Source organism: Heliangelus exortis, chromosome 1 (assembly GCF_036169615.1).
Source record: "Heliangelus exortis chromosome 1, bHelExo1.hap1, whole genome shotgun sequence".
NCBI classification, from domain to species: Eukaryota; Metazoa; Chordata; class Aves; order Apodiformes; family Trochilidae; genus Heliangelus; species Heliangelus exortis.
In genome coordinates, this window is record NC_092422.1 from 78,440,337 (window position 1) to 78,456,438 (window position 16,102).

Here is a 16,102-nt window from a genome sequence, read left to right on the forward strand (position 1 = left end):
TGTTTTTGCCACGCTCAGTCAAACACATTAATAATACTCTCAGTCCTGTTCCTATCACACAGGCCCTGCAGGGTTTCTGACACTGATGCTGCAAGAAGCAGAGCTGGCTGGATGAGAAAAGGGAAGAAATGAAGCAGAACTTTTCTATGGCAGGTGTGTTTGCAGAGGAAACACATTAATTCTGCTCCTGACACCAACACGCTCCCCAAAGGTAGGTTATGAGAATAAATACATCCATGATACCTCTACCCTACTGAGTGGCAGATTTTAAGAAGTTCATGTTTATACTTACTCAGTCATACTACTTCAACCAGCTGACTGTACCAGCAGCAGTTAGAAGCCAGGATGAAGTTCCTCTCAAACCAAATGGCACCACACAGCCCTTCGAGGACCCTTTGCAGTCAGGGAACACACACAGCCGACCCCACCACTCTGGCCTTACCAAAAGCCAAAAAGGAGAAGATTTTTCTCATTGGTAATTTAAACCATGGTCATTGTGATCCAATTACACTTACAAAGCAGATGTTTTCTACCCTCCTTTCTCTGGCAAAGTTTCCTGTCACGCATGACAAGCAATGCAATATATTTGTTAAAATGTCCCTGTAAACCATGAGGAGGATAAAACAACTGTTAGTTTCACCAGTGGAATATTGAACATCTGCTCCATCTGTTCCAGGAAATGGTGACAGGCATCTTCTGACAACACATTATGCTAATTTTTTCCAAGATATTTTTATGTTAGGTCATCTAAATGATAGTAAGGTATTTTATTATGCAAGCAAGAACAGTCAGAACCTACATAACCATTTCTAAACTGCTTCAGTGGCCTAAATCACTGTGCTTCTGTAATTTTGGTGCCACTGTGGCAATGACACCCTACCACAATCAAGCCCTTTGACAAAACTGAACTATCCTTGAGGGCCTGGCAATGGCCAGGAGCACAGCCTGTAATATAGTGGTGGAAAAGAAGGTTTTAAGGGCTTTTCCCTTGTATATGGTGAGCCCTACCAGCTTCAGAAGAGCTGTACAACTGGATGAATGTAGCACAACATTTTTCTATTTCTTATTAACAGCATCACCTGTTTTCAGGTGATCATCAATCTAAACACATGTTCATCAGGTTTCAGGTTCATCAATCTAAACACAAAACACAGTATTGAGTTCAAGTATTTCATCACTGGGCAAAGGAGGTGTTCTTCATCTGAACAGTAAGAGTGATATATATTAAGATTTCATCTTAGATTTAATTTACAAAATTTTTCATTTTTTAATCACTTGCAGAAGTCTTCATAGTACAGCAGCAGTCAGAAAGTTTTTCTTGTCGCTCTTTTGAACTCTGTTCTGTGTCTATTATACAGTTAATCACATATGAGCCTCAAATCAGTGCTATTTAACTAACATATTCCGCAGATAAAACACTTGTCCTTCAGCATTTTTTCCACTCATGAGAGGCCTTTTTCTTTTCTATTGTTACTGCATTGATTTTACTGTTTTTCTCTCTCATTTACAGGTATTTGGGAATATCTTTTGACAGAAGATGTTAGCATTATGCAAAGTTCATACCTCTCAACTGCTCTTTTTTCAGCTTTACTGTATGACTGCTTTTCAAATCACCATTACCTATGGCTGAAAACATCAGCAAGAAGGAAAGAGCAGGGATGACAGAAATAGTTTGCTCTGCAAACTTACAGAGGCCATGACTGTCACTGGCCTTACAAGCAGCAAGACAGAACATAGCTTGATCTTAAATTCAATACTACTAGCACTGGATGGTGTAAAACAGCAATCTATAAACACATTTTGGCAAGCTTAAATGTAAGGCATGCCTGAATCTGAAATTGGTCCAGCCAACATGTACAGCCCAGACTAGAACTTAAAGGCTAATATGACAAGAGATGGAAAAGGAAAGCAATTTCTTCTGGAGAGGAGTCAGAGCTTCATATGAAAGGAACACTAAAATCATAGGTTAAGAAGTGCAAGCAAGCCTGCAGGGTTTCGTTTCTCCCACTTCTGTAAATTTATTTTTGTGAAATATCTTTTTAAAGAATGGGTTATTTTGTAAAAAAACAGAAATATTTGTTCAAGACACAACATATGATAGGTGCCTCACTAACCCCCTCCTTCTTTTACAGAACCTGTATTCTTTGAAAATGGCCCTCAGCATTTTCTTTTGACTCTGCTCTTTCCATGTCTTTCCTGCATCTTTTTTAAAAAGAAAGAAATTGTACCGTCCATTCTGGCATGGATACTGGACCATCCTGAAGGTACATTTATCACAAATATCTGCAGAGACAGGATGCAATGCTCTGTTAAGACTCTGACATTGTCAGTCTGGAGTAACCTCTCTATTGAGTCACCAATTTTCCCAGAGAATGGCATCCACAGTGCTTCAAGCACAAAAAGGTCAATGTCCTTTTGATAAAGGACAGCTCCATCTCTCTCATATCTACATTTTTAAGCATCCTGATTACAATTTAACTGATACACTTGGCAGATGGCCCAAAATGTCCCGGTCAATCAGGTATGCCCAGCAGAAGTTGGCTGCATCAGACATTGTGCTGTAGAGCCTCACCTACTGTTTGTCCCAGCCTACTTACTATCTTCAAAACCTTGCTTGTTATTAAATGATCTGCTGAATAACCTTCTAGCTATGCTTACCTGTGACAAATATGTAGCTAGTTTACGACATGAATTGAAATCTACTCAGCACTGAGCAAAAACCATAGAATCATAGAATTGTTTGGGTTGGAAGGGACCTTAAAGATCACCTCATTCCAACCCCCCTGCATGGGCAGGGACACTTCCCACCAGACCAGGTTGCTCAGAGCCCCATCCAGCCTGGCCTTGAACACTGCCAGGGAGGGGGCAGCCACAGCTTCCCTGGACAACCTGTGCCAGTGTCTCACCACCCTCACAGGAAAGAATTTCTTCCTAATGTCTAGCCTAAATCTCCCCTCTTCAAGTTTTAAACCATTTTCCCTTGTCCTCTCACTACACACCCATGTAAAAATCCCTACCCCAGATTTCTTGTAGGCCCCCTTCAGATACTGGAAAGTCATTATAATGTCACCTTGGAGTCTTCTCTTCCCTTGGCTGAACAACCCCAATTTCCTCAGCCTGTCTTCAAAATGACCTCTCATGAGTCAAACTTGAACCAAGAAGATGATTACAGAGCTGAAACACCTCTCCTATGAGGACAGGCTGAGTTGGGGTTGTTCATCCTGGAGAAGGCTCCAGGAAGACTTTGTTGTGGCCTTTCAATACTTAAAGGGGGCTTATAAGAAAGATGGGGATAAACTTTTATAGCAGGGTGTGTTGTGATAGAACAAGAGGTAATGATTTTAAACTGAAAGAGGGTAGATTCAGACTAGAGATAAGGAACAGATTTTTTACAAGGAGGGTGGTGAAACACTGGAACAGGTTGCCCAGAAAGGTGTTAGATGCCACATCCCTGCACACACTCAAGGTGAGACTGGATGGGGCACTGAGTAACCTGAGCCTGTTGAAGACATCTCTGTTCACTGCAGGGGGTTGGGATGGATGACCTTTAAAGGTCCCTTCCAACCCAACCCATTCTATGATTCAATGAATTTGCTGATGACACCGAACTGTAAGGTGAGGTTGACACACTGAAGGAAAGGGATGGCATCCAGAGGGACCCTGACAGGCTCAAGAGGTGGGCTCATGCAAACTGCATGAAGTTCAACAAGGCCAAGTGCCAAGTCCTGCTCAAGGGCAGGAGCAATCCAAACAAACAAATACAGGTTGGGTGACAAATGGATTGATAACAGTCCTTTGAAGAAGGACTTGGGGATGATGGGTGATGAGAAGCTCAACATGAGCTGACAATGTGCATGTGCAGCCCAGAAAGCCAACCATATCCTGGGCTGCATCAAAAGAAAAGTGGCCAACAGGTCAAGGGAAGTGATTCTCCCTCTCTACTCTACTCTTGTGAGACCTCACCCGGAGTACTGTGTCCAGTGCCAGAGCCCCCATTGAAAGAAGGACATGGAGCTGTTGGAGAGAGTCCAGAGGAGGGCCACAGAGATGACTAGAGGCTTGAGCACCTCTGCTGTGAAGACAGGCTGAAAGATTTGGGGTTTATCAGCCTGGAGAAAGCTCTGGTGAGACCTTACACTGCCCTTCCAGTACCTGAAGGGGCCCACAAGAAAACTGGGGAGGGTCTTTTTACAAGAGCATGTAGCAATAGGACAAGAGGCAATGGCTTTAAACTAGAAGAGGGGAGATTTAAGTTAGATGTTCAGAAGAAGTTCTTTACTATGAGGGTGGTGAGACACTGGCACAGGTTGCCCAGCGAAGTTGTGGCTGCCCCATCCCTGGAAATGTTCAGGGCCAGGTTGTATGGGGCCTTGAGCAACCTGGTCTGTGGGAAGTGTCCCTGCCCATGCAGGGAGGTCTCTCCCAACCCAAACCATTCTATGATATGAATTAAAAGGCACTTATCAGCCTCATTTCTGCTCAACCACACTCCTAAGGCAGCCACCACGTGCACTACACGTAGCTCATTCACAAACTGCTACCCGGCTGGCAGCAACTCAAGATTTCAGACCTAAGGCAGTCCTCTTTTTCTCATTTCGTGTATTCATGAGGCCAGAATGCACAAGCTGCGCTTGGCACGGACCGGTACTACCGGGAGTGATGAAAAAACCCACGGAACCCGAGCTGCCGCAGACAGGAGAGATACCAGGTGGTAAATCTCACATGCTAACAGCTTCCTTCTGCAATCACACCCGCTGGACTGCACACAGGCATTTTCCCCTTCCCTTTTTCTGCAGACGTGTACATAAATTTACCATCTCCGCGGCTTTACAAAGCTGACAAGCCCGGGGTGGCTGGCACGGCCCCGGCCCTGGGACCACCCGGCAGGGCAGGGCAGGGCAGGGCAGGGCAGGGCAGGGCAGGGCAGGGCAGGGCAGGGCAGGGCAGGGCAGGGCAGGGCAGGGCCCCACCGAAAGGCCGGGTGAGGGGTGAGGGTGCCGGGCGAGAGGCAGCGCGGCGGGTCCCAGGCCTTCCCCTCCGCCTCACACAGCCGCCGCGGCCATCGCCCGCCAGGAGCCTGGCCGTGCGGGGTGGGAGCGTGTGCGAGAGCAGCGGCCAAGCTCCGCCCCGCCGCCACCGCCCCTCCGCTGCCGCGCCGTGGGGACGTGCACACGGTCGGCGGGCCATGGAGGCGGTGCGGCGGCGACTGCGGGCGGGCGGCGGGGTGCGGACCTGGCGCTCCCCGCTGCTGCTCTTGGTGGTGGTGACGGTGGTGGCGGCGCAGGGAGGGGAGGCGGCGGAGGCGCCGCGCTCGGCGCGGCAGCGGGAGGACGAGCAGTGCCATTACTACGCGGGGGGGCAGGTCTACCCCGGGGAGGCGGCTCGTGTGCCTTTCTCCGACCACTCGCTGCATCTCAGCCAGGCCAAGAGTAGGTGCCGGGAGGGGTCGGAGCTGACGAGGGAGCGGGGAGCGCAGAGGAGGCGGACGGGGACGGGAATGCCCCGCGGGCGCTGCAGCTGAGGGGCGGCCCGGGGCCGGGGGGAGGTGCCCGCAATGCGCCGCGGGTGGAGAGAACTTGGGGCGGCGTGGGGCCGTTAACGGGCGGGGGGTGGCCGCCTGCACCCTGGGTGCAACGGGAGGGCCACGTCAGGCCGAGTGGCTTGGCCCAGAGACCCGGGCGGGACTGCGGCCCTCCCTCCCGGGGTCTCCCGGCGGTGGGGCGGCTGTTACCCGGCAGGGGTGAAAGCAACTCCTGGCCCTGCAGCCCCGGCTCCCTCGTGGGGTGACCGCGGTTTGGCTGCGGGTGTCCCTGAGGAAGCGGGCAGCCCGCGGCTCCCCGGTGCCTCCCCATCGCTGCTGCTGACCCTAGCAGCCACCCTTCCTCTCCCGGTGAAGGGTCCAGGACGGCCAGGGTGGGGGAAGGCCCAGCTGTCGACCCTCCCATTCCTACATTTTTGTCGCGGTAAATTGACAGGGGGTTTAACGTGTCGCAGACATCCAGGCAAGGTCTGCGGTTCCAGAGACAGCGAATGAGTTGAGGGAAATGCTTTAAATGACGTAGAGAAATGCCTTGTGTTCACCCTGTGGCTAGAGAAACTGAACGGCCACCTCTGGTGAGGCTCAGCACTTACTGCTGGCCTTGGTTTGTGGCTTGCTTTTGTGCCTGGTGATTTATTTACTTTATAGCAGACCCAAGTGAAAACATCTTCAGTTGAGTCGCAGTTCAAGGGTTTCTGCTCAAGTGGTCGGTGGCTCTCCAAAACTCATGGGTTTGTAGAATGGAGAAATAGAACGCATCTAAAAATTATCTTTGCTGTAAGAATGTATAGCCTTTTGCTCTGCCAAGCCAGGGAACAACTTCTGTTGTAAATGTTTGCAAACGGATGCTATGAGAAAACTGGAAAAACAGTCAAGATATGTGTAACAATTTATGTTTGCTTTTCCCTCCCTTTGTAATGTAAATTATTACAGCGTTTCAGACAAGGCTTTTAAAACCTAAAATATCACCTTCATTTGAAAATAAGTTAAGGTATGACATTTTATTTAATTTCTTGTCCCTAGTAATCTGGAAGTCAGATGAACAGAATGTTTTGCAGCGGAGAGATTAGATTAAGGGTGCAGCTGTTTCGTAAAGAGCAACAACTGAAACATTGCGTGCAGCTCAAAATAACTTGAAGGTTAATTCTTGCTCACTCAAAAGCAGTGTTCTGCCTGCAAAGAGTCAATAAAGTCTGTAAGTCTGGCGCTTGAAATCTGTTCAGAAAGAATTCTGCAGTAGAACTGAGAGGGTTCAGAGAAGGGCCACAAAGATGATCAGAGGAGCATCTCTTCTGTGAAGACATGCTGAGAGAGTTGCTGCTATTCAGCCTGGAGAAGCTCCGGGGAGACCTTTTAGCAGCCTTCCAGTACCTGAAGGGGCTACAGGAAAGCTAGGAAGGGGCTTTTGACTAGAGAGAGTAGTGACAGGACAAGGGGTAATGGTTTGAATCTGAAAGAGGGTAGATTTTAGGGGTTAGGTGTTAGGAAGAAATTCTTCGCCATGAGGGTGGTAAGATACTGGAATAGGTTGCTTAGGGAGGCTTTTGATGCCCCCTCCCTGGAGGTGTTTAAGGCCAGATTGGATGAGGCCTTGAGCAATCTGGTCTAGTGGGAGGTGTCCCTGCCCATGAAGGGGGGTTGAATCTTTCTGATCTTTAAGGTCCCTTACAACCCAAAGCATTCTATGATTCTGTGATAAAAGCATTTCTTAAAAAAAATTCACACTGAAATTATCAGTCATACCTACTGACTCCCTCTACTTGTGTCACTGCATCCCTTGTGGGTTATAGCAAGTAAAACCAAAGCAGACTGCCTTTCTGCTCAGGAACCATTTCTCTGATTATTTGGGGCATTTTTTTGCAGTTCTTCTTGCAGATCCTCACTAACTATATTCTACAGCTGTGGGCTATCCTAAGAAAAGGAAATATCAAAAACACACCCCACATCCAGATGGTGGTTAAGATTCTCTATATTATTCTCATCAGCATTTTGCCAGTTTGCTAGGGCTTTATGTAAAGGTCCTTGACTCCACAAGTGTACCTCCAGCATACCCTATCCTTTGTTTCAGAATTCACATTACTATGAAACCATACCTGGCAGAATAATTTTTAGCATTTTAAATTTAAGGTTTGCCCCTTCTTGTAGGAATACTAAATACATTTCATGCATTTTAACTGGATATACATTATAAAAAACAAACCGCAACCCACAATTATCTTCAAGTTACAGTTTGCTTAGGAGTTCTAATCTAATAAATGTGCACTGTGTTTTTAGGCATTTGTTTCTAAACATGTAGCATGTGGGGATTTTTGTATACTTGAATTTCAGGTAGGTTTTTTATGGATAAAAAGTAACAATATGAATTTGAACCATCTTATACTTCTGATTTACAACAGCTATTCCTAACAAAATACTTAGGGTTCCTGAAATGCTGAACAGCTTCTCCTTTAGTCTAACAGATGTTCTGCTGTGGGCTGCTAGTGCACACAGGGTTTGTTCAGAATGCCCAGATAAGGTTTGTGTGGTCTTAATTATCAGTGATTCACAGGGCTCATGGATAAGCACAAGCTGGTCAAATTACTTATTTTCCACGGGTACAGAAACCTACATTTCTTCATCATCCTGTAACCTCTGCCAGCTGCAAACTTTGAAGTGGTAAGGAAGTTTTATTCTGTTAACTGTGTGCAGTAGGTTGCTTTTCAAGCAAAAGGCAGAACAGTTGTCCTTGCACATCAGCCAGCTAATAAACAGCTTTGTTTGAACACGTGCTTCCTATTCTGACTTAATTTTAATTCAGAGCTTTTTGTATTTCAGTTTCCAAACCAGCACCTTACTGGGAAGGAACAGCAGTCATTAATGGAGAGTTTAAAGAGCTGAAATTAACAGATTATGAAGGAAAATACCTTGTCTTCTTCTTCTATCCTCTGGACTTGTAAGTAAGACTACCATAGACATGCCAAGACTGAGAGCAGCTACACTAGACTCGTAATTCTTTATTTTTTCTCTTTTTTTGAGGTCTTGTTGTTTGGTAAGGGTTTGGGGAAAAGAAAGAAGCAACAGAAGAAAATACATCCTTTGCATTTGTGTTTTTATCTTGCATTGGTAAAATTGTAACACAGTCTTTATCCTAATAAGGGAGTCCCCTGATTTCACCTATACAAAAAAATAACTTTCAGTCTGTATCAACCTTTACATTCCTGTAGCAACCTTTACGTTCTGTGTGGTGCTGTAACTCACTGCTGCAAACAGAAGATAGCATCCCATCTATATTTTCAAGAATGTAGGACATGAAGAGATGGTGTTTCCTCTTTAAGTTCTTCCCATAACATCCTAAGAACATCTAACAATACCCTCCTTTATTTAGAATGCAGTAACTTCACTGATTAAAGACCCATTTTCTACCCCTTTTCTAAAGACCCATTTGACAGTCCCATTCTTTTCCACAATATAAAGAAAAGATGACAGAGATGCATGACTGCCTTAACATGACAAAGGAAACAACATGGCTTTTAGCCCTTAGCTTTGAGGCCCTAGAAATTGTGATCTTTATAATTTTATTTCTTCGGTGGTGGAAAAAGTTCAAATCAAAATAGTTAAAACTTGCAACCATTTGCAGTAACAAGAAATTACAGTATGTTCCTCTGTAAAAACTTGGCATATTGTCCTTAAGTTTAGCCACTTAGTATTCATAAAGTCTAAAAGAAAGTAACTGTGAAAACACTTGTATGCAGCTGGTAAGCTAACTGTAGGTTTGTAATCATCTTTAGTAATAAGCTGTAACTAATCTGCATCGGGGACTATAAGATCTTTCAGGCAGTATTTTGATTAAATACCTGAAGAAACAAGAAAATTTAGTAAAAGCTGAAATAATTCATGATAAATCCACTATTTTAAGTTAAAACAGATAATGTATTGGTTGTCTCATTAAATTTTGACATTACATTGTTTTAAATTACCTAGTACATTTGTATGTCCAACTGAGATCATCGCCTTCAGTGACAGAATTGAGGAATTCAGAGCAATAAATACTGAAGTTGTAGCATGTTCTGTGGATTCAAAGTTCACTCACTTAGCATGGTATGTATCTTATCCTTGTCTTTTACTAAAAATTATTCATGGATTCATCGTAGCTGAAGAACTGTATCCCCAGATTTTAGCCTATATAAGTCATGTAAAAGCATGATGTTATTGATACAAATGTTTATAATATTTTTCAGTGGCAAAAATTTGTAACCATAGCGTGTGAAATCACCTTTTACCTTTGAAGCTTGTTTAATATGTATTATTTGAGATATGTCATACCTCAGTCCAAAAAAGTATTTCAAATACAAAAGAAAAAAAGAGAGAAGACTGCAAGCATCTGTAAATACATTACACTGTCCCACTTCATAAGCACAGTGGTATAAAGTGAATATGACTGATAATAAAGAGGTCACAATTAATAGTGGCCAAAAATGCAAAAGATCTACTGAACATTTTGCTCAAACCATAAATAGCATTTGTCTCCCTTGTGTGCACAACAAGAGCAATGTTACTTGCACTAAATCCTTCTGACTATAATGTTCTGGTGTGCAACTTTTAACTTTGTGTGGGAAATATAAGTCTTTATGAGAAATACATCTGTATCTCATTTCTTTCAAAGGATTAATACTCCTCGGAAACAAGGAGGACTTGGACCTATGAAGATTCCACTTCTTTCAGATTTGACACACCAAATTTCAAAGGATTATGGAGTATATCTGGAAGATCAAGGGCATACACTGAGGTATTTACCTTTGTTACAGTTTGTTGGTTTTTTTGCTAGGTTAGTACTTACTGCTTTATATCTAAAGAAGCATTTGATATATTCCATTGAGAGCAGTTTTTACTTGGGAATCCATGCTAAGAGACAAAATATATGTTTTTAAGAACACAAAAAAAATAGCTGTAATGAGTCAGAATGGAAGTCAAGGGTAATCTCCTGTTAACAGCAGCCATCAGCAGATACATAGGGCAGGGCAAGTATCCAGAATGCTCCAGGACTGCAGTTACTCAGGGACCTCCCAAGTTCCAAGTGGAGTCAAATCTAAGGGTGCCTGAGGGCCTCAAGGGAGAGATCTTTCATAAATTTGATTACTTGCTTTGAGGGCCTCAAGGGAGAGATCTTTCATAAATTTGATTACTTGCTTTCGGGATCCCTGTAATGTCATGGCATCTGCAGCATCCCCCTGGCAGCCCTGCCAGAGCTCGCTTCTCTGGTCTGCAAAGAACTGTCCCTTTTTGGTTTTAACTTGCCACCAGCTCATCTCGTCTGATACCCCAGGTAAAGAATAATAGGTTAGTAGTATTCTGAGGTTGTGGTATTTTATGTTACAGAGATGAAATTCCTCCCATAAAACAGTGTGTAAACACAACACTGTAATTAGTTCTGTTTCCTAAGACACACACAACGATGTTTTCACAGAGGCCTTTTCATTATTGACGATAAGAGGATCCTGCGGCAGATCACAATGAATGACCTTCCTGTGGGGAGATCCGTGGATGAAACACTTCGTTTAGTACAAGCATTCCAGTACACAGACAAACATGGAGAAGGTGCTTTTAAAAATACTTTTTATGTTGAAAATCGTTTTACTTAGCCTGAGAGCTGTATTTGTAGCTTTTTTGGCAGAAAAAGTACTCAGTAGCATTAGAGACTTGCCTTATGCAGTGAATGAAGTGGTTTGATTGCCCTGCTACCTCCACAGGTTGTTTCTAGTGTAGTAATTCACATTTTGCTTCAGATCCGTGAGAATGCAAAGCGTAAAGCCTTCCTTAGTCTGAGTTAAGGCACACAGTCTCTTACGAAATTGTTGAACTGATTGTTATGCTAAAACAATTCCAATAGATTTGGAAAAGTGAAAGGTAGGTTGCTGGGTAGTCACCTGAATTTTGCCATGAAACTTTTGTTTCTACTATAATAGGTGTTCATTCTCAGACACTGTTTTGTCAGTACTTTGCCTAGAAAGGCAAAAGAATTAAGTCAAGGCATAGGCATCCATCTAGAGATACACAGTTTGCAGTTAGAAGTGGTAGAGACCATCAGGTATAAAAGGTTATGACACTATCCCATGTATAAAGAAAACTGCATATTGAATAGCTGCTGCTATTTACATGTGACAGCTGTGTACTGCTTTATTTCTTTATTTCTAGTTCAGAAAGGGAATATTCAGTGCACAAAAGTAAGTTTGTGTAAAAATACTTTTTTTTTTTTTCAGTTTGCCCTGCTGGCTGGAAACCTGGCAGTGAAACAGTAAGTCACTTTTTATGTTTAAATGCAAGTACTACTAGAAAACACTCATTTATTGTTTCCACTTAAGCCATATCCAAAATCTTTGCAACTTTCAGTGAGATGATATGAGTAAACTTACATTATTATAGTTACAGGTTTTGCATTAGTACTGATTTCATTAGGAGCTTGTTTTCCTCACACTAGACATGTCCCAGTTGTTTCAGATTCTTCATGTCTCAAGACAAAGCTGTCTTGAGCAGCAGTGAGTTTATGATCCAAGAACTTTTTTTTCCTGTTATCACCTGATGAGAAGTTGGAAACCCTTAATTCTGTCCAGCCATCTTGGTTATTTTTCTATATAAACTCTTGGCTTTCTCAAGTCTTCCTGTGGATCCTAGGTTACAGATGCAAGTTCCCAAAGTGCTGCAGTGTCAGGCAGAGGCAGGGTGTGCCACTGTCAAGCTCCAGCAGAGCGCACTGCTTTGCTGTGCAAGAGCTCTCCTGCCTGCATGAGGCTACAAGCAGAAGAGCTGCCGTTCAGATAAACACCCATTGAACTTGTTTGTGTTCTCTGGGCTTGGGTCAAGCCTCAGCAGAATAATGAAACTTTCACCGGAGGTCCGAGCAGCCTAGTTCTGATGAGATCACTCTCATTTATCTGAGCATGTGGCTTTCTTCCGGACCATCTCGTGATGACAGAGCGTTGTTGTTTAAGAGCTGTCTCAACAAAAAGCAGGTCCCAGCGGCCTCTAAGCAGAGTAGTGAGCATTGTAATTGATAGTAAAAACACTGGAATGTTAAGTCATGTTTCTTTGCTGGATGTGAAAACTTGCCAGGATGACTTGAGGCCAGAAGGCAGAAGAAGAGTGTCTCCATGGGGGAAGCTGGTTATTAAGCCTAAACTAACAAGAGGGCTGGCTGGCCTAATGGGCCTAATTAGGCACTGAAAAAGTTCTGCTTTCCTTAACCATGGATAACCTAAATACAACATTAACATGTTCTAAAGAATGGTTTTAGAGTGCTGAGTTTAACAGCTTCAATACTACCTGTTTAAAGTTCTAAACCAATACATAAGTGTTCTCTTTCTCCTTTGTGGAAAACATACAGATAATTTAAGTAGCAGAGTAGTTCAGAAATACTTTCTTGAAGATATAGCCATGCCTTCTAAATGTGTTTGATTTAATCAGATCAAACCAGAGGAAGCCATGAGAGTGTGGTGGCCAAGGGAAGAACTGTAAGTAAATTCTGATTCCTGATTTCAGTTATTAATATACTAAAATTCTTTATCTGGGGACAAGCAGCATAGATTTATGTGCTCCCAATTGCTAAAATTCTTCCTTTGGTAGGCTGCACTCTCTCTTCCTTAATTAGTTAAATCTTTCTGATACTACTAAGTATTTTTAGAGGTAAAAAGTAATGTAGTAACAAATCAACTCCTCAGTTTATCTTCAGTGCTCCTTGTGGGTTGGCCTTAGCATCTTATTATGAAATATTGTATTGTTCTGGTTTTACAGTTTGTTGCATTTGTGTGGGTTTGGTTTGAGACTAACATTTTAATCTTCTTTCTTGTACAGATAATTCCAGATCCAGCTGGAAAACTGAAGTATTTTGATAAGCTAAACTGAGACTCTCTTCTGTTCAATTACATAGGTTGCATTCAGCTTGATTTTTGCCAATAAAATTTCATTAATTTTGTTACAATCATGAGTCACTTGGCTAATATGTAACTGCAGTAGACCATTAAAGGTCTTGTTGCTTAAACAGGCGTCTAACCTGTGTGAAGCATGGGTACCACATTAATTATCAGAGAATATTTTTGTGAAATACTTGGTTTCCTTGTAAGTCTTGTGTAGGTGCTTGGTTTTCCCACAGTGTACTTCTTTTAGCATCTCAGGCTTCGATTCATGGAGCTGGGGCTGTTCAGCCTGGAGAAGAGGAGGCTCAGGGGAGACCTCATTACTCTCTACAACTCCCTGAAAGGAGGGGGTAGCCAGGGGGGGGTTGGTCTCTTTTCCCAGGCAACTCTCAGCAAGACAAGAGGGCACGGTCTCAAGTTGTGCCAGGGGAGGTTTAGGTTGGACATTAGAAAGAATTTCCTTACTGAGAGGGTGATCAGACATTGGAATGGGCTGCCCAGGGAAGTGGTGGATTCTCCATCCCTGGAGATATTTAAAAAGAGACTGGATGTGGCACTCAGTGCCATGGGCTGGTAACTGCAGCGGGAGTGGATCAAGGGTTGGACTTGATGATCTCTGAGGTCCCTTCCAACCCAGCCAATTCTATGATTCTATGACTTTTACTATTGATAGATTACTTAATTCCTGCAAAAATCTTGCCTGCTTGGTCACATCCTAGGAGCTACAGCCAGATAAGAGCCACTTGGTTATGGTACATTAGTCTGTAGTCAAGAGCCAACAGCAAGCAACCTGAAAGTCAGAAATTACTTACAGTTGCTGAATTAAATTTCCAGTCTGTCCAAAGCTGAAAAACATTTTTAAACTACTAAGAACATAATTTGACACTGCATAAATCAGTACAACTGGACTGAATGGACTGAAAATAATTCAGCTATGGTAGTTCATGCAAATCAAGATCTAAACCAGTATTTTTTTCCATGCTTGTATTTGCAGTGTATGTTCTGTTAAGATAGATGCCACTTTGTGCAGTCTGAACGTCTTCCCTGGCCCTATGCTGTTAACAGACACAATTAGTGTCCTGTGGTGATCACTCATTAACTGTGGCTCCTAGTTTTAAGGGAGTATTTGTAATCTTTCCCAAGATTGGTATTCAGATGTCCTCATCAGAAACTCTCATGGGTCACGTACATGAATTTCTTCTTTTAAGGGAAAGGAACATCTCCGTTTAAGATACACTTGTGTTCACTGGAGAGAGCCCTTTCTCAAGAATGTCTTTTCTTGCTTCTTGACACCTTTCCCTCTGTAACATGGTGTTACAGCATCTGTGCAACTGGAAAAACAGCACCTGAAGTCGGTGTCAGCCCTTGTCCAGGGGCATCCTTGGGAAGGCCACACCAGACCATCCGATTCCCTCCCCTATGCACAGTTGTGCAGAACTAAACCAGCAGCTGCAGTCTGTAGAGTCACCTGATTTTGTAAACCTTGAGTATTGAGCAGCTCTCCAGATCAGTTGCTGCAGATAGAGCAGAAGCAGCTGCCTGACTTCTGCTTCAGCTCTGCTATACAGTTACACAAGTAACACTTAAGTGAATGCCTAGGGCAGAGGCAACCAGGGCTAGAGCAAGCAGGACTCTGCCAAGCCCCAGGCCTGCCATCCCTGTGGAAAGGAGGAGCTCCTGATACTATTCCCAAGGTAATGGAGGCACAGCAGAACCCAAGCCAAATGCCAGAGGCTGGTAATGTGCTGCTCCAGCCCATGTGATCTCGAAGACCATAGAGCAGCATGTGGAGAGAGTTTCTCACATGATTAGGCTGTGAATTTTATTCTGGCTTTTGTTTATAGCCTTTATCAATCCTGGAACACCAAAAACATCAACACAGAGAACATTCAAATAACACCAAGCAACTGCAGCATGACAGAGGCAGGTTCAGCTATGACATGGATATTCCTCAGCAGCCCGAGGCACAAAGCAAACTCCACACTGGTCCCTGCCTTAGAAGTAGCTCTTGTGCCTCATCCTTGTGCAGCTTTGGCTGCCTCTCCAACCAGGTCACTCTGAGCCACACCTAATGCTCTCCCAGCAGCAAAACACTTCAGTGGCACTAAGCCAGTGAATGAGACGTTACGGAGACAGAGATGAGTTATCACCCACATGTTGAACATGCTCTCTCCAGCCCACAGCTCCTTACAGAGCCAGGCTGAGTAGCAGGTTACAGCAACAAAAGCAGGGATTGTATTGCTGCAGCACATAGAGTGGCAAGAGCATCAAACAAAAGCAAATAGTGAAAGCTGTAGAGACCCTGAGCTGAGAAAAGTAGAATCATTGAATAATTTGGGTTGGAAGGAGCCTCTAAAGGTCATCTAGTAAATAGGACTGAAACACTTGACTGAAGGATACTGAGGGCATCTGCACATTCTGAACATTACAGATCTAAGTGCACAGCAATGTAGCCTTGACAGATTTGAAGGCCCCAGCCCCCTAAACACGTGGTAAGGAATGATAAGTAATTTTTCTTTAATTAAAATCTCACAACTCTGCTTCCAAAAGCCTGGGGATGTATTCACAGGGCTCTCTTGGAAGTGCATGAAACATGTAGCACAGAGCTGCTGGTGTGAATTTGTCATTTCAAAAGAAAAAGCAAAGCTCTCCCACAAAGCGAGTTACTACTTGTAAT

At 43.7% G+C, this 16,102-nt stretch overlaps 1 protein-coding gene across 3 annotated transcripts in view; it reads left to right on the forward strand.

Annotated features, from left to right (window-relative positions):
• Positions 1 to 5,134: 5,134 nt before the first annotated feature.
• The window catches only part of PRDX4 (peroxiredoxin 4), a 127,324-nt gene continuing 116,356 nt past the window's right edge, over positions 5,135 to 16,102 (forward strand). Inside the window, exons 1-8 of one of the 3 annotated variants that reach the window (XM_071750096.1) lie at positions 5,135 to 5,429; positions 8,354 to 8,471; positions 9,500 to 9,616; positions 10,182 to 10,304; positions 10,983 to 11,113; positions 11,776 to 11,810; positions 12,977 to 13,023; positions 13,364 to 13,490. In XM_071750096.1, coding sequence (XP_071606197.1) covers positions 5,186 to 5,429; positions 8,354 to 8,471; positions 9,500 to 9,616; positions 10,182 to 10,304; positions 10,983 to 11,113; positions 11,776 to 11,810; positions 12,977 to 13,023; positions 13,364 to 13,367 — 819 coding nt within the window. In that variant the 5' untranslated portion in view covers positions 5,135 to 5,185 and the 3' untranslated portion in view covers positions 13,368 to 13,490. Of the gene's footprint in view, positions 5,430 to 8,353; positions 8,472 to 9,499; positions 9,617 to 10,181; positions 10,305 to 10,982; positions 11,114 to 11,775; positions 11,811 to 12,976; positions 13,024 to 13,363; positions 13,491 to 16,102 lie in introns of those variants that run through there. The other 2 variants (XR_011727036.1, XM_071750083.1) reach the window with 2 other exon arrangements.